General features: G+C 38.7%; 1 protein-coding gene across 4 annotated transcripts in view; it reads right to left on the bottom strand.

Moving 5' to 3' along the window:
- EPS15 (epidermal growth factor receptor pathway substrate 15) overlaps positions 1-18,690 on the bottom strand; it is a 165,746-nt gene that overhangs the window by 101,054 nt on the left and 46,002 nt on the right. Inside the window, exon 3 of one of the 4 annotated variants that reach the window (XM_082370522.1) lies at positions 322-388. The exons of the other annotated variants lie outside the window; for them this stretch is intronic. Coding sequence (XP_082226648.1) covers positions 322-388 — 67 coding nt within the window. The remainder of the gene's footprint in view (positions 1-321; positions 389-18,690) is intronic. 4 annotated transcript variants of the gene reach the window in all.

The raw sequence follows: 18,690 nt of genomic DNA, 5'->3' as shown, positions 1-18,690 counted from the left end.
TAGGAGGGGCACACTTGCGATATAATCAAATCCCATACCCCCTAGGTGGGTGACCCACAAACTGGAGATAATTATATCACAGAAGTTCTCCCACAGGAGTGAGAGTTCTGAGCCCCACAAGAGGCTCCCCAGCCTGGGGGTCTGGCATCAGGAGGAGGAGCCCCCAGAGCACTTGGCTTTGAAGGTCAGCGGGTCTTGATCGCAGGAACTCCATAGGACTGGGGGAAACAGAAACTTCACTCTTGAAGGATGCACACAAGGTCTTATTACCAGGAACCAAGGCAAATGCAGTGAATTCACAGGAGCCTAGGCCAGACCTACCTGTTGGTCTTGGATGGTCTCCTGCAGAGGTGGGTGGTGGCTATGACTCTCTCTTGGGACATCAAAGCTGGTGGCAAACATACCCAGGAGTGAAGGCTGACATCTTACTTGGGACATTAACACCAAGACCTGGCCCCACCCAACAGCCTATAGGTTCCTGTGCTGGGATGCCTCAGGCCAAACAACCAACAGGGCAGGAACACAGTCCCACCCATCAACAGACAGGCTGCCTAAACACTTCCTGAGACCACAGCCACCTCCAGACACGCCCCTTGACATGGCCCTGCCCACCAGAGGGCCAAGATCCAACTCCACCGGAGTGGAGAGGGCAGGGATCTGCCCCTCCCACAAGGAAGCTAGACCAGCCTCACCCACCAGCGGGCAGACACCAGAAGCAAGAAATATACAGTCCCAGTGCCTGTGGAACTCAGCCTGCAAACAAAGGTCAGAACCTACCCTGGGACCAACTGGTCCCTGGTCATTGGGTGATGAGAGGGGGGTGTACTGCTGGGACACATAGGACCTCCCCTGCAGAGGGCCACTTCTCCAAGGTCAAGAAACATAACTAACCTTCCACATACATAAAAATACAAATAGAACCTTAGACAAAATGAGATGGCAGAGGAATATGTTCCAGACAAAGGAACAAGATAAAACCTCAGAAAAACAACTAAGTGACGTGGAGATAGGCAATCTACCCAAGAAAGAGTTCAGAGCAATGATCGTAAAGATGATCCAAGAACTCAGGAAAAGAATGCATGCACAAAGTGAGAAGTTAAAAAAAGTTTTTAACAAAGAATTAGAAAAAATAAAGAACAACCACAGTTGAAGAATACAATAATTGAAATAAAAAATAAACTAGAAGGAATCAACAGAAGAATAAATGAGGCAAAAGAATGGATAAGGGAGCTGGAAGACAGGGTGCTGGAAATCACTGCCACAGAACAGAATAAAGAAAAAAGTCTGAAAAGAAACGAGAACAGTTTAAGAGACCTCTGAGACAACATCAAATGCACCAACATTAACATTATAGGAGTCCCAGAAGGAGAAGAGAGAGAAAGGGCCTGAGAAGATACCTGAAGAGATAATAGCTGAAAACTTTCCTAACATGGGAAAGGAAGCAGTCACCCAAGTCCAGGAAGCGCAGAGAGTACCATACAGCATCAACCCAAGGAGGAACATGCCAAAACACACGGTAATCAAATTGACAAAAATTAAAGAGAAAGAAAAAATATTAAAAGCAACAAGTGAAAAGCAACAAATAACATACAAGGGAATCCCCATAAGGTTATCAGCTGACTTTTCAGCAGAAATTCTGCAGCCCAGAAGGGAGTGGCATGATACCCTTAAAGTGATGAAAAACAAAAACCTACAACTGAGAATACTCTACCCAGCAAGGCTCTTTTTCAGATTTGATGGAGAAATCAAAAGCTTTACAGACAAGCAAAAGCTAAAAGAATTCAGCACCACCAAACCAGCTTTATGAAAAATGCTAAAGGAACTTCTCTAGGTGGAAAAGAAAAGGCCAAAATGAGAAACAAGAAAATTATGGAATGGGAAAGCTCACTGGTTAAAGCAAACCTACAGTAAAGGTAGGAAATCATCCACACACAAATATGATATCTAAAACAAAAATCATGAGAAGAGGAGAATACAAAAGCAGGATATCTGAAATGCACTTGAAATAAAAAGATCAGCAACTTAAAACAATCATGGAAATATATATAGACTGCTATACCGAATCCTCATGGTAACCACAAACCAAAAATCTATAATAAATATACACACATGTAAGAAAAAAGGAATCCAAGCACAACGCTAAGGAAAGTCATCAAATCACAAGAGAGATGAGAACAAAAAAGGAAAGGCAGAAAAAAGACCTACAAAGACAAACCCAAAACAATTAACAAAATGGCAGTAAGAAAATAACATATCAATAATTACCTTAAATGAAAATGGATTAAAAGCTCCAACCAAAAGACAAAGACTGGCTGAATGGATACAAAAACAAGACCCAAATATATGCTATCTATAAGAGACCCACTTCAGATCTACAGACACATACAAACTGAAAGTGAGAGGATAAAAAAAGGTATTCCCTGTAAATGGGAATCAGAGGAAAGCTGGAGTAGCAATACTCAAATCAGACAAAATAGAATTTAAAATAAAGAATGTTACAAGAGACAAGGAAGGACACTACATAATGATCAAGGGATCAATCCAAGAAGAAGACATAACAATTATAAAAATATATGCACCCAACATAGGAGCACCTCAATACATAAGGCAACTGCTAACAGCTATAAAAGAGGAAATTGACAGTAACACAATAATAGTGGGGGACTTTAACACCTCACTTACACCAATGGACGTATCATCCAAAATGAAAATAAATAAGGAAACAGAAGCTTTAAATGACACAACAGACCAGATAGATTTAATTGATATTTATAGGACATTCCATCCAAAAACAGCAGATTACAATTTCTTCTCAAGTAGGCATGGAACATTCTCCAGGATAGATCGCATGCTGGGCTACAAAGCAAGCCTCAGTAAATTTAAGAAAACTGAAATTGTATCAAGCATCTTTCCAATCACAACCCCATGAGATTAGAAATCAACTACAAGAAAAAAACTGCAAAAAACACAAACACGTGGAGGCTAAACAGTATGCTACTAAACAACCAACGGATCACTGAAGAAGACAAAGAGGAAATAAAAAAATATCTAGAGACAAATGAAAATGAAAACATGGCGATCTAAAACCTATCGGGGGGAAGGGGACAAGATGGCGGAAGAGTAAGACGCGGAGATCACCTTCCTTCCCACAGATACAGTAGAAATACATCTACACGTGGAACTGCTCCTACAGAACACCCACTGAACACTGGCAGAAGACGTCAGACCTCCCAAAAGGCAAGAAACTCCCCACGTACTTGGGTAGGGCAAAAGAAAAAAGAAATAACAGAGACAAAAGAATAGGGATGGGACCTGCACCAGTGAGAGGGAGCCGTGAAGGAGGAAAGGTTTCCACACACTAGGAAGCCCCTTCGTGGGCAGAGACTGCGGGTGGCAGAGGGGGGAAGCTTCGGAGCCACGGAGGAGAGCGCAGCCACAGGGGTGCAGAGGGCAAAGCGGAGAGATTCCCGCACGGAGGCTCGGCGCCGAGCTGCACTCACCAGCCTGAGAGGTTTGTCTGCTCAGCCGCCGGGGCGGGCGGGGGCTGGGAGCTGAGGCTTGGGCTTCGGTGCTAGCCGGGAGGGAGTCCAGGAAAAAGTCTGCAGCTGCCGAAGAGGCAAGAGACTTTTTCTTCCCTCTTTGTTTCGCGGCGCGCAAGGAGAGGGGATTCAGAGCGCCGCCTAAACGAGCTCCAGAGACGGGCGCGAGCCGCGGCTATCAGCGCGGACCCCAGAGGCGGGCGTGAGCCACGGCTATCAGCACGGATCCCACAACAACAGGGGCGCAGAGGGAAAAACGGAGAGATTCCCGCACGGAGGCTCGGCGCCGAGCAGCGCTCACCAGCCGGAGAGGCTTGTCTGCTCAGCCGCCGGGGCGGGCAGGGGCTGGGAGCTGAGGCTCGGGCTTCGGTGCTAGCCAGGAGGGAGTCCGGGAAAAAGTCTGCAGCTGCCAAAGAGGCAAGAGACTTTTTCTTGCCTCTTTGTTTCGCGGCGCGCAAGGAGAGGGAATTCAGAGCGCCGCCTAAACGAACTCCAGAGACGGGCGCGAGCCATGGTTATCAGCACGGACCCCAGAGACGGACAGGAGACGCTAAGGCTGCTGCTGCCGCCACCAAGAAGCCTGTGTGCGAGCACAGGTCACTCTCCACACCGTCCCTCCCGGGAGCCTGTGCAGCTCGCCACGGCCAGGGTCCCGTGATCCAGGGACAACTTCCCCGGGAGAACGCACGGCGCACCTCAGGCTGCTGCAACGTCACGCAGGCCTCTGCCGCCGCAGGCTCGCCCTGCCTCCGCCGTACCCATCCTTCCCCCCGGCCTGAGTGAGCCAGAGCCCCCGAAGCAGCTGCTCCTTTAACCCAGTTCTGTCTGGGCGGGGAACAGACGCCCTCAGGCGACCTACACACAGAGGCGGGTCCAAATCCAAAGCTGAACCCCGGGAGCTGTACGAACAAAGAAGAGAAAGGGAAATCTCTCCCAGCAGCCTCAGAAGCAGCAGATTAAAGCTCCACAAACAACTTAATGTGCCTGCATCTGTTGAATACCTGAATAGACAACGAATCATCCCAAATTCAAGAGGTGGACTTTGGGAGCAGGATATATTAATTTTTCCCCTTTTCCTTTTTTTGTGAGTGTATATGTGTATGCTTCTGGGTGAGATTTTGTCTGTATAGCTTTGCTTTCACCATTAGTCCTAGGGTTAGGTCCGTCCGTGTTTTTTTTTTTTTTTTTACTTAAAAAAATTTTTTTTCCTAATACATGTTTTCTTAATAATTTTTTCCTTATTTTCTATTTTTAGAAATTAAAAAAAATTTTTAGTAAGTTTTTTCATATTTTTTATTTTAAAAAATGAAAAATTTTTTTTCTCAATAAATTTTTTTCTTAATATTTTTTTCTTACAAAAAATTAATAAATCTATTTTTAAAAATTTAAAAAAAATTTTTTTCTGAATACATTTATTCTTAATAATTTTTTTCTTATTTTTTATTATAATAGCTTTATTTTATTTTATTTTATCCTCTTTCTTTCTTTCTTTATATTTTTTTCTCCCTTTTATTCTGAGCCATGTGGATGAAAGGCTCTTGGTGCTCCAGCCAGGCAACAGGGCTGTGCCTCTGAGGTGGGAGAGCCAACTTCAGGACACTGGTCCACAAGAGACTTCCCAGCTCCACGTAATACCAAACGGCAAAAATCTCTCAGAGATCTCCATCTCAACATCAAGATGCAGCTTCACTCAACGACCAGCAAGCTACAGTGCTGGACACCCTATGCCAAACAACTAGCAAGACAGGAACACAGCCCCATCCATTAGCTGAGAGGCTGCCTAAAATCATAATAAGGCCACAGACACCCCAAAACACACCACCAGACGTGGACGTGCCCACCAGAAAGACAAGATCCAACCTCATCCACCAGAACTCAGGCACTAGTCCCCTCCACCAGGAAGCCTACACAACCCACTGAACCAACCTTAGCCACTGGGGACAGATACCAAAAACAACGGGAACTATGAACCTGCAGCCTGTGAAAAGGAGACCCCAAACACAGTAAGATAAGCAAAATGAGAAGACAAAAAACCACACAACAGGTGAAGGAGCAGGGTCAAAACACACCAGACCTAACAAATGAAGAGGAAATAGGCAGTCTACCTGAAAAAGAATTCAGAATAATGATAGTAAAGATGATCCAAAATCTTGGAAATAGAATAGACAAAATGCAAGAAACATTTAACAAGGATGTAGAAGAACTAAAGAGGAACCAAGCAATGATGAAAAACACAATAAATGAAATTAAAAATACTCTAGACGGGATCAGTAGCAGAATAACTGAGGCAGAAGAACAGAGAAGTGACCTGGAAGACAGAATGGTGGAATTCACTGCTGCGGAACAGAATAAAGAAAAAAGAATGAAAAGAACTGAGGACAGTCTCAGAGACCTCTGGGACAACATTAAACGCACCAATATTCGAATTATAGGGGTCCCAGAAGAAGAAGAGAAAAAGAAAGGGACTGAGAAAATATTTGAAGAGATTATAGTTGAAAACTTCCCTAACATGGGAAAGGAAATAGTTAATCAAGTCCTGGAAGCACAGAGAGTCCCATACAGGATAAATCCAAGGAGAAACACGCCAAGACACATATTAATCAAACTATCATAAATTAAATATAAAGAAAACATATTAAAAGCAGCAAGGGAAAATCAACAAATAACACACAAGGGAATCCCCATAAGGTTAACATCTGATCTTTCAGCAGAAACTCTGCAAGCCAGAAGCGAGTGGCAGGATATACTTAAAAGTCATGAAGGAGAAAAACCTACAACCAAGGTTACTCTACCCAGCAAGGATCTCATTCAGATTTGATGGAGAAATTAAAATCTTTACAGACAAGCAAAGGCTGAGACAGTTCAGCACCACCAAACCAGCTTTACAACAAATCCTAAAGGAACTTCTCTAGGCAAGAAACACAAGAGAAGGAAAACACCTACAATAACAAACACAAAATATTTAAGAAAATGGGAATAGGAACATACATATCGATAATTACCTTAAATGTAAATGGATTAAATGCTCCCACCAAAAGACACAGACTGGCTGAATGGATACAAAAGCAAGACCCATATATATGCTGTCTACAAGAGACCCACTTCAGACCTAGAGACACATACAGACTGAAAGTGAGGGGATGGAAAAAGATATTCCATGTAAATGGAAATCAAAAGAAAGCTGGAGTAGCAATTCTCATATCAGACAAAATAGACTTTAAAATAAAGACTATTACAAGAGACAAAGAAGGACACTATATAATGATCAAGGGATCGATCCAAGAGGAAGGTATAACAATTGTAAATATTTATGCACCCAACATTGGAGCACCTCAATACATAAGGCAAATGCTAACAGCCATAAAAGCTGAAATCGACAGTAACACAGTCATAGTAGGGGACTTTAACACCCCACTTGCACCAATGGACAGATCATCCAAAATGAAAATAAATAAGGAAACACAAGCTTTAAATGATACATTAAACAAGATGGACTTAATTGATATTTATAGGACATTCCACCCAAAAACAACAGAATACACATTTTTCTCAAGTGCTCATGGAACATTCTCCAGGATAGATCATATCTTGGGTCACAAATCAAGCCTTGGTAAATTTAAGAAAATTGAAATCGTATCAAGTATCTTTTCTGGCCACAACGCTATGAGACTAAATATCAATTACAGGAAAAGATCTGTAAAAAATACAAACACATGGAGGCTACACAATACACTACTTAATAACGAAGGGATCACTGAAGAAATCAAAGGGGAAATCAAAAAATACCTAGAAACAAATGACAATGGAGACACAACGACCCAAAACCTATGGGATGCAGCAAAAGCAGTGCTAAGAGGGAAGTTTATAGCAATACAAGCCTACATCAAGAAACAGGAAACATCTCGAATAAACAACCTAACCTTGCACCTCAAGCAATTAGAGAAAGAAGAGCAAAAAAACCCAAAAGCTAGCAGAAGGAAAGAAATCATAAAGATCAGATCAGAAATAAATGAAAAAGAAATGAAGGAAACAATAGCAAAAATCAATGAAACTAAAAGCTGGTTCTTCGAGAAGATAAACAAAATTGATAAACCATTAGCCAGACTCATCAAGAGAAAAAGGGAGAAGACTCAAATCAATAGAATTACAAACAAAAAGGAGAAGTAACAACTGACACTGCAGAAATACAAACGATCATGAGAGATTACTACAAGCAACTCTATGCCAATAAAATGGACAACCTGGAAGAAATGGACAGATTCTTAGAAATGCACAACCTACCGAGACTGAACCAGGAAGAAACAGAAAATATGAACAGACCAATCACAAGCACTGAAATTGAAACTGTGATTAAAAACCTTCCAACAAACAAAAGCCCAGGACCAGATGGCTTCACAGGCGAATTCTATCAAACATTTAGAGAAGAGCTAACACCTATCCTTCTCAAACTCTTCCAAAATATTGCAGAGGGAGGAACACTCCCCAACTCATTCTACGAGGCCACCATCACCCTGATACCAAAACCAGACAAAGATGTCACAAAGAAAGAAAACTACAGGCCAATATCACTGATGAACATAGATGCAAAAATCCTCAACAAAATACTAGCAAACAGAATCCAACAGCACATTAAAAGGATTATACACCATGATCAAGTGGGGTTTATCCCAGGAATGCAAGGATTCTTCAATATACGCAAATCAATCAACGTGATACATCATATTAACAAATTGAAGGAGAAAAACCATATGATCATCTCAATAGATGCAGAGAAAGCTTTCGACAAAATTCAACACCCATTTATGATAAAAGCCCTGCAGAAAGTAGGCATAGAGGGAACTTTCTTCAACATAATAAAGGCCATATATGACAAACCCACAGCCAACATTGTCCTCAATGGTGAAAAACTGAAACCATTTTCACTAACATCAGGAACAAGACAAGGTTGCCCACTCTCACCACTATTATTCAACATAGTTTTGGAAGTGTTAGCCACAGCAATCAGAGAAGAAAAAGAAATAAAAGGAATCCAGATAGGAAAAGAAGAAGTAAAGCTGTCACTGTTTGCAGATGACATGATACTATACATAGAGAATCCTAAAACTGCCACCAGAAAACTACTAGAGCTAATCAATGAATTTGGTAAAGTAGCAGAATACAAAATTAATGCACAGAAATCTCTTGCATTCCTATGTACTAATGATGAAAAATCTGAAAGTGAAATTAAGAAAACACTCCCGTTTACCATTGCAACAAAAAGAATAAAATATCTAGGAATAAACCTACTTAAGGAGACAAAAGACCTGTATGCAGAAAATTATAAGACACTGATGAAAGAAATTAAAGATGATACAAATAGATGGAGAGATATACCATGTTCTTGGATTGGAAGAATCAACATTGTGAAAATGACTCTACTACCCAAAGCAATCTACAGATTCAATGCAATCCCTATCAAACTACCACTGGCATTTTTCACAGAACTAGAACAAAAAATTTCACAATTTGTATGGAGACACAAAAGACCCCGAATAGCCAAAGCAATCTTGAGAATGAAAAATGGAGCTGGAGGAATCAGGCTCCCTGACTTCAGACTATATTACAAAGCTACAGTAATCAAGACAGTTTGGTACTGGCACAAAAACAGAAATATAGATCAATGGAACAGGATAGAAAGCCCAGAGATAAACCCACGCACATATGGTCACCTTATTTTTGATAAAGGAGGCAAGCATATACAGTGGAGAAAAGACAGCCTCTTCAATAAGTGGTGCTGGGAAAATTGGACAGGTACATGTAAAAGTATGAAATTAGAACACTCCCTGACACCATACACAAAAATAAACTCAAAATGGATTAAAGACCTAAGTGTAAAGCCAGACACTATCAAACTCTTAGAGGAAAACATAGGCAGAACACTCTATGACATAAATCACAGCAAGATCCTTTTTGACCCAGCTCCTAGAGAAATGGAAATAAAAACACAAATAAACAAATGGGATCTAATGAAACTTAAAAGCTTTTGCACAGCAAAGGAAACCATAAACAAGACCAAAAGACAACCCTCAGAAGGGGAGAAAATATTTGCAAATGAAGCAACTGACAAAGGATTAATCTCCAAGATTTACAAGCAGCTCATGCAGCTCAATAACAAAAAAACAAACAACCCAATCCAAAAATGGGCAGAAGACCAAATAGACATTTCTCCAAAGAAGATATACAGATGGCCAACAGACACAGGAAAGAATGCTCAACATCATTAATCATTAGAGAAATGCAAATCAAAACTACAATGAGGTATCATCTCACACCAGTCAGAATGGCCATCATCAAAAATTCTACAAACAATAAATGCTGGAGAAGGTGTGGAGAAAAGGGAACACTCTTGCACTGTTGGTGGGAATGTAAATTGATACAGCAACTATGGAGAACAGTATGGAGGTTCCTTTAAAAACTAAAAATAGAACTACCATATGACCCAGCAATCCCACTACTGGGCATATACCCTGAGAAAAGCATAATTCAAAAAGAGTCATGTACCAAAATGTTCATTGCAGCTCTATTTACAATAGCCAGGACATGGAAGCAACCTAAGTGTCCATCATCAGATGAATGGATAAAGAAGATGTGGCACATATATATAATGGAATATTACTCAACTATAAAAAGAAATGAAATTGAGTTATTTGTAATGAGGTGGATGAAGTTAGAGTCTGTCATACAGAGTGAAGTAAGTCAGAAAGAGAAAAACAAATACAGTATGCTAACACATATATATGGAATCTAAGGAAAGAAAAAAAAAGGTCATGAAGAACCTAGTAGCAAGATGGGAATAAAGACACAGACCTACTAAAGAATGGACTTGAGGATATGGGGAGGGGGAGGGGTAAGATGTGATAGGGTGAGAGAGAGTCGTGGACATATATACACTACCAAATGTAAAATAGATAGCTAGTGGGAAGCAGCCACATAGCACAGGGAGATCAGCTCGGTGCTTTGTGACCGCCTGGGGGGGGGTGGGATGGGGAGGGTGGGAGGGAGGGAGATGCGGGAGGGAGGAGATATGGGAACGTGTGTATGTGCGTAGCTGATTCACTTTGTTATAGAGCAGAAACTAACATACCATTGTGAAGCAATTATACTTCAATAAAGATGTTTAAAAAATAAATAAATAAATAAATAAATAAATAAATAAAACCTATCAGATGCAACAAAGGCAGTTCTATGAGATAAGTCTACAGCAATACAAGCTTACCTCAGGAAACAAGAAAAATCTCAAATAAACAACCTAACCTTACACCTAAAGCAACTAGAGAAATCAGAACAAACAAAACCCAAAGTTAGTAGAAGGAAAGAAATCATAAAGATCAGAGAAGAAATAAATGAAATAGAGACCAAAAGGAAAAAAAAAAAAAGGTCAACAGAACTAAAACCTAGTTCTTTGAAAACATAAACAAAATTGATAAAACTTTAGCCAGACTCATCAAGAAAAAAAGGAACAGGGCACAAATCAATAAAATTAGAAATGAAACAAGACAAATTACAACAGGCAACACAGAAATACAGAGGACCATAAAAGACTACTACAAGCAACTCTATGCCAATAAAATGGACAACCTAGAAGAAATGGACAAATTCTTAGAAAGGTACAATCTCCGAAGACTGAACCAGGAAGAAACAGAAAATATGAACAGACCAAATACAAATACTGAAACTGAATCTGTGATTGAAAAACTCCCAACAAACTAAAGTCCAAGACCAGATAGCTTCATAGGTGAATTCTACCAAAAATTCAAAGAAGAGTTAACACCTATCCTTCTGAAACTATTCGAAAAAATTGCAGAGGAAGGAACACTTCCAAACTCATTCTATGAGACCACCATCACCCTGATACCTAAACCAAACAAAGATACCACAAAGAAAGAAAATTACAGGACTTGCCTTGTGGTCCAGTGGGTAAGACTCCATGCTCCCAATGCAGGGGGCCCAGGTTCAATCCCTGGTCAGGGAACTAGATCCCGCATGCATGCTACAACTAAGAGTTCGCATGCCGCCAACTAAGAAGTCTGCATGCTGCAACTAAGAGTCCGCATGCCACAACTAAGAAGCCCGCATGCTGCAATGAAAATCCCACATGCTGCAACTAAGACCTGGAGGAAAGAAAGAAAGAAAGAAAGAAAGAAAGAAAGAAAGAAAGGAAGGAAGGAAGGAAGGAAGGAAGGAAGGAAGGAAGGAAGGAAGGAGGGAAGGAAGGAAGAAAAGAAAGAAAAGAAAGAAAAGAAAGAAAAGAAAGAGAGAAAGAGAGAAAGAGAGAAAGAGAGAAAGAGAGAGAGAGAGAGAGAGAGAGAAAGAAAGAAAGAAAGAAAGAAAGAAAGAAAGAAAGAAAGAAAGGAAGGAAGGAAGGAAGGAAGGAAGGAAGGAAGGAGGGAAGGAAGGAAGAAAAGAAAGAAAAGAAAGAAAAGAAAGAAAAGAAAGAGAGAAAGAGAGAAAGAGAGAAAGAGAGAAAGAGAGAGAGAGAGAGAGAGAGAGAGAGAGAAAGAAAGAAAGAAAGAAAGAAAGAAAGAAAGAAAGAAAAAAGAAAGAAAGGAAGACAGAGAGAGAGAGAGAGAGAGAGAAAGAAAGAAAGAAAGAAAGAAAGAAAGAAAGGAAGAAAGAAAGGAAGAAAGGAAGGAAGGAAGGAAGAAAGAAAGAAAGAAAGAAAGAAAGAAAGAAAGAAAGAAAGAAAGAAAGAAAGAAAGAAAGAAAGAAAATTACAGGCCAATATCACTGATGAACACAAAAATCCTCAACAAAATACTATTAAACCAAATCCAACAATACATTAAAAGGATCATATACCATGATGAAGTGGGATTTATCCCAGGGATGCAAGGATTTTTCAATATACACAAATCAATCAGTGTGATACACCACATTAACAAATGAAGACTAAAAACCATATGAGCAGCTTAATAGATGCCAAAATAGCTTTTGACAAAATTCAACATCCATTTATGATAAAAACTCTCCAGAAAGTGGGCATAGCAGGGACCTACCTTAACATAATAAAGGCCATATATGACAAATTCACAGGCAACATCACACTCAATGGTGAAAAGCTGAAAGCATTTCCTCTAAAATCAGGAAAAAGACAAGGATGTCCAATCTCACCACTGTTATTCAACACAGTTTTGGAAGTCCTAGCCACAGCAATCAGAAAAGAAAAAGAAATAAAAGGAATCCAAATCAGAAAAGAAGTAGTAAAACTGTCACTGTTTGCAGATGACATATCATACATATCATACATTTATCATAGAAAAATCCTAAAGACACTACCAGAAAACTACTACCGCTCATCAGTGAATTCAGTAAAGGTGCAGGATACAAAATGAATACACAGGAATCCATTGCATTTCTGTACACTAACAAAGAAAGGTCAGAAAGAGAAATTAAGGAAACAATTCCATTTACTATTGCATCAAAAAGAATAAAATACTAGGAATAAACCTATTTAAGGAGGCAAAAAACCTGTAATCCAAAAACTGTAAGTATCTGATGAAAGAAATCAAAGATGACACAAATAAATGGAAAGATATACCATGTTCTTGGATTGGAAGAATCAATATTGTTAAAATGACTGTACTACCCAAGGCAATCTACGGATTCAATGCAATCCCTACCAAATCACCAAAGGCATTTTTTACAGAACTAGAACAAAAAAATTTTTTTAATTTATATGGAAATACAAAAGACCCCAAATAGCCAAAGCAATCTTGAGAAAGAAAAACGAAGCTGGAGGAACCAGGCTCCCTGAGTTTAGACTACACAACAAAGCTACAGCAATCAAAACGGTATGGTACTGGCACAAAAACAGAAATATAGATCAATGGAACAGGGTAGAAAGCCCAGAAATAAACCCATACACATAAGGTCAGCTAATCTACAACAAAGGAGGCAAGAATATGCCATGGAGAAAAGACAGGCTCTTCAATAAGTGGTGCTGGGAAACTGGACACCTACAAATAAAAGAATGAAATTAAAACATTCTCAGGACTTCCCTGGTGGTCCGGTGGTAAAGAATCCACCTTCCAAGGCAGGGGACACAGGTTCGATTCTTGGTCGGGGACTAAGATCCCACATGCCGCAGGGCAACTAAGCCCACACACCACAACTACTGAGCTCATGTGCCTCAACAAGAGAGTCTGCATGCTGCAAACTACAGAGCCCACGGACTCTGGAGCCCGCACGCCACTAGAGAGAGAAAACCCACACACCACAACTAGAAAAAACCCCACATGCTGCAACTAGAGAGAAGCCCACACACCACAACTAGAGAGAAGCCCATGTGCTGCAATGAAGACCCGACACAGACATAAATAAATTAATTAAATAAATTTTTTAAAAATCAGAACATTCTCTAACACCATACCATACACAAAAATAAACTCAAAATGGATTAAAGAACTAAATGTAAGACCTGAAACCATAAAACTCCTAGGGGAAAACACAGGCAGAACACTCTGACACAAATCGCAGCAGTATCTTGTTGGATCCGTCTTCTGGAGTAATGGAAATAAAAACAGAAATAAACAAATGGGACCTAATGAAACTTAAAAGCTTTTGCACAGCAAAGGAAACCAGAAACAAAAAGACAACCTATGGAATAAGAGAAAATATTTGCAAACAATGTGACCAACAAGGGATTAATCTCTAAAATATACAAACAGTTCATATAGCTCAATATCAAAAAAAAAAACAACCCAATCAGAAAATGAGTAGAAGACATAAATAGACATTTCTCCAAAGAAGACATACAAATGGCCAAAAGGCACATTTAAAGATGCTCAACATCACTAATTATTAGAGAAATGCAAATCAAAACTACAATGAGGTATCACCTCACACTGGGCGTAATGGTCAACAACAAAAAGTCTACAAATAAAAAATGCTGGAGAGGATGTGGAGAAAAAAGAACCCTCCTTCACTGTTTGTGGAAATGTAAACTGGTACAGCCATTACAGAGAACAGTATGGAGGTTCCTTAAAAACTAAAAATAAAGCTACCATATGATCTTACAATCCCACTACTGGGCACATATCTGGAGAAAAACATAATTTGAAAAGATGAGTGCACCCCAATGTTCACTGCAGCACTATTTAAAATAGCCAAGACATGGAAGCAACCTAAGTGTCTATTGACATGAATGGATAAGGAAGATGTGGTGTACAGTGGAATATTATTCAGCCATAAAAAAGAATGAAATAATACCATTTGCAGTGACATAGATGGACCTAGAGATTATCATACTAAGTGAAGTAAGTTAGACAAATATCATACGATATCACTTATATCTGGAATCTAAACAAATGATACAAATGAACTTATTTACAAAACAAAAACAGACTCACAGACATAGAAAACAAACTTATGGTTACCAAAGGTGGAGGTATAAATTAGGAGTTTGGGATTAAAATATATGTATTACTATATATAAAATAGATAACCAACAAGGACCTACTGTATAGCATAGGGAACTATATTCAATATCTTGTAATAACCTATAATGGAAGAGAATGTTGAAAAAGAATATATATATTTATATATATATATGTATAACTGAATCACATTGCTGTACACCTGAAACTAACACAACATTGTAAATCAACTAGATTTCAATAAAAAATTCTTTTTTAATATTTATTTATTTATTTGGCTGCGCCGAGTCTTAGTTGCAGCCCGTGGGATCTTCGTTGCCAGTGTGGGACCTCCGTTGCGGCATGCGGGATCTTTAGTTGTGGCATGTGGGATCTTTAGTTGCGGCATGCAAACTCTTAGTTGAGGCATGCGAACTCTTACTTGTGGCATGTGGGATCTAGTTCCCTGACCAGGGTTCGAACTCAGGCCCCCTGCATTGGGAGCATGGAATCTTAGCCACTGGACCACCAGGGAAATCCCTCAATAAAAATTTTTTTTAAAATATAATAAACACAGAGCAGATACTGGATCTTTAAAACAAACATAAAGCACCATTTTATCTAAAGGAAAATGGGGGGACTTCCCTGGTGGTCCAGTGCTTAAGACTCCATGCTCACAATGCAGGGGGCTCAATTCCTGGTCACATGCCGCAACAAAGTTCGCATGCCGCAACTAAAGATCCCACATGTCACAACTAAAAAGATCCCGCATGCCGCAACTAAGAGCCCATGTGCCACAACTAAAGATCCCACGTGCCGCAACAAAGACCACACATGCAGCAATGAAGATCCCGTGTGCCACAACTAAGACCCAGCACAGCCAAATAAATAAATAAATATTAAAAGAAAATGGGTAAGAGGACTTCCCTGGTGGTCCAGTAGTTAAGAATCCACCTGCCAATGCAGGGGACGCAGGTTCAATCCCACTAAGATCCCACATGCCGTGGGACAACTAAGCTCACATGCCACGACAACTAATCCCATGAGCTCTAGAGCTCATGTGCCACAACTAGAGAGCCCACATGCCACAACTACTGAGCCTGCGCGCTCTGGCGCCTGCGTGCCGCAACTAGAGAGCCCGTGCGTCACAACTAGAGAGCCCATGAGTGCAACTGCTGAGCCCACGTGCCACAATTAGAGAGAAGTCCATGTACTGGAACAAAGAGCCCGCGCGCCACAATGAAGGACTCCGTATGCCACAACGAAAGACTCCGCATGCCACAATGAAGATCCCGCACGCTGAAACTAAGACCCCACAAGCCAAATAAATAAATAAATTTTTTTTTAAATGGGTAAGAATTTTAGAGTTAAATCTTAAGCATAAATACTCTCATGTTCAATAGTTTTGATTAATTAGTAAAATAATACATAACAAGAAAGGAAAAAATACTGTTATACTTCAACAAACCAAAAATTGACAAAGTATAAATTGTCATAATCCAAAAGAACTGATCATATGAATAAGTACATTATCTTTACTTATTTAGGAACATAATTTAAAATGTTTATAGAGTTTAGTTATTCTACTGTTGCAAAAGCATTTAAAAATTACTTCAATTTTCAAAGAAACCCTTAAAATTCAGTTTTTAAAAATACTGATGCTTATAAATAAAGATCAATGACTTGCAGGCTCAGTTACATTGGCTATGTTGTAGTAATTATAATTTTTTAAAATAGCGTGGACTATATTGCCTCAGCCACGAAAGTAAAAAGATGGAAAAAGATTTATCAGGCAAATTCTACCAGAAGAATGCTAGTGAGACTATTAATACTGACAAAAGGAAATTAAATTAAAATTGACAAAGGAAATCCTAGAACCAAAAGAATTAAATTAACTGAGTAAAATCTAGAATTTTAGTTACAAAAAATGTTCTAAAATCTTCTGGGGTTGGGAGGCAAAGGAGAAAGAAGTGAAAATAATCTAAATGTCTTATTTTACTTGAATGAGGGCTAACAATTTTTTTTTCAAATACTGGAGCAATAAGTATGGTAAGTACAAGGAAGGGTGTATTAACCATTAATGTAATAGACATTATAACAGAATTTCCAAATTAATTAGAGGGGGGAAATGAATGAATCACAACTTGATAACTAGCAACAATAAGGAAGAGGAAAAAAGAGAAAATAATAATGTAAAATAAATAGGATCTGGTAGGGGGAATAAAATCAATACACAGCTCATTATCTTAAAAGACAAAAACTGTCAAATTAGGTAAAAAATTAAAATCAGCAGTGACATTTTTAAGAGATACATTTTAAGCATAAGAAATATCAAGTAATCCAAATAAAAAGAGAGCAGAAGCAGTATTAATATCACACAAGCTGGAATTCAAAATTAAAGGCACTAAGCAGGATAAAGTTGGAAAAAATTTCTGAGGAACGCACATAGAAGGAAATCAAACGTGGCAAAATGGTTAAAATTAGTAAATCTAGGAGAAGGTATATGGATGTTCATTAATTTTTAAAGTAGTAATTTCCTACAAATGTGTGTTTATTCTTAAATTATTCTTTTAATGAAAATTTACTTTCATTACAAAAAAAAAAAGTTGCCTAGGAGAAGGCTTCAGGGCATAAGATAAACTGTGTTTACTCACTTACCTTAGGAAATACTACTGTTTTATCAAATGAAGATAATGCTATTGGCTACCTAGCTTAACTATGCTTATACAAATGCTCCTTTGAAATTTTTAATTTTTGTCTTTATAAGGAAAAAAATTTCTATTTCTGTATATATTTTTTCAAATGTGATAAAATGTGCTCTGCCTATTTTGTTTCGCTCCTAGGATATAAACAGAATAAAATTTATGAAAGGGCCAAAAAAAGAAAAGTAAGGACAAAGAGAAACTGAAGTGTAGTCAATAAAATCAGTAAAATGGATTTACAGAAGTCTAATATCTTCTGAACAGAAATGTTGACATATCCAGGAAACACATGTAAAAACAGGTTGCAACCTTGGCAAAAAAGAAAACCTTAACAAAATTTTAAAGACCACATTCACCAGCCAAAATCTAATCAAGCTGAAAGTATATACAAAGGTAACAAAAATCAAACAAACTTAACTACTTTGAAATTAAAAAGCATATTCCTAAGTAGATGACCAAGGAAAATTTAAAAATTATCTAAAAAGAAGTGAAAAGAACACTTTGTACCAATATCTATGGAATCCAGCTAAATCTGTATTTAGAGGAAAATACGTCCTTTAAATGTTTTCAATATTAAAGATGATAAAAAACAAAGGGACTTAGTACTTATCTTCAGAAATGTATTAAAAAGTAAATCAAAACAAACTGGAAAGAAGGAATTGAAATAAAAGTGGAAAAGAATGAAATAGAAAGTCAAAACATAATAGAAAAGATAAATAAATCCAAAAGATGGCTCTTTTAAAAGATAAATAGGCCAGAAAAAATCCAATTAAACAAAGAATGAGAAGAAGCAAAAATACATAAGATTTGGAAACAGAAAGGAACCCAACCATAAACCCAGAAGAGATTAAAGAATAGTGCAAATCTGTGGCAAATCTGAAAGTCAAAGAAATGGACAATTTCTTAGCAAAATAGAGAAAATTTGAAAATATTAATTTCCAAATAAGAGATTCAAGGGGGGGATTAGAGATTTACCATTCATGAGTTCACAGCAGAGTTTTATCTAACCTTTAAGGAAGCCATGAAAACAACTCTATGCGGAATTAACTAACCAGT

Source organism: Balaenoptera borealis (genome assembly GCF_965194805.1).
Source record: "Balaenoptera borealis genome assembly, chromosome: 1".
NCBI classification, from domain to species: Eukaryota; Metazoa; Chordata; class Mammalia; order Artiodactyla; family Balaenopteridae; genus Balaenoptera; species Balaenoptera borealis.
Note: the sequence above shows the minus strand (reverse complement) of the source record. Positions and strands in the feature narration are given on the sequence as shown.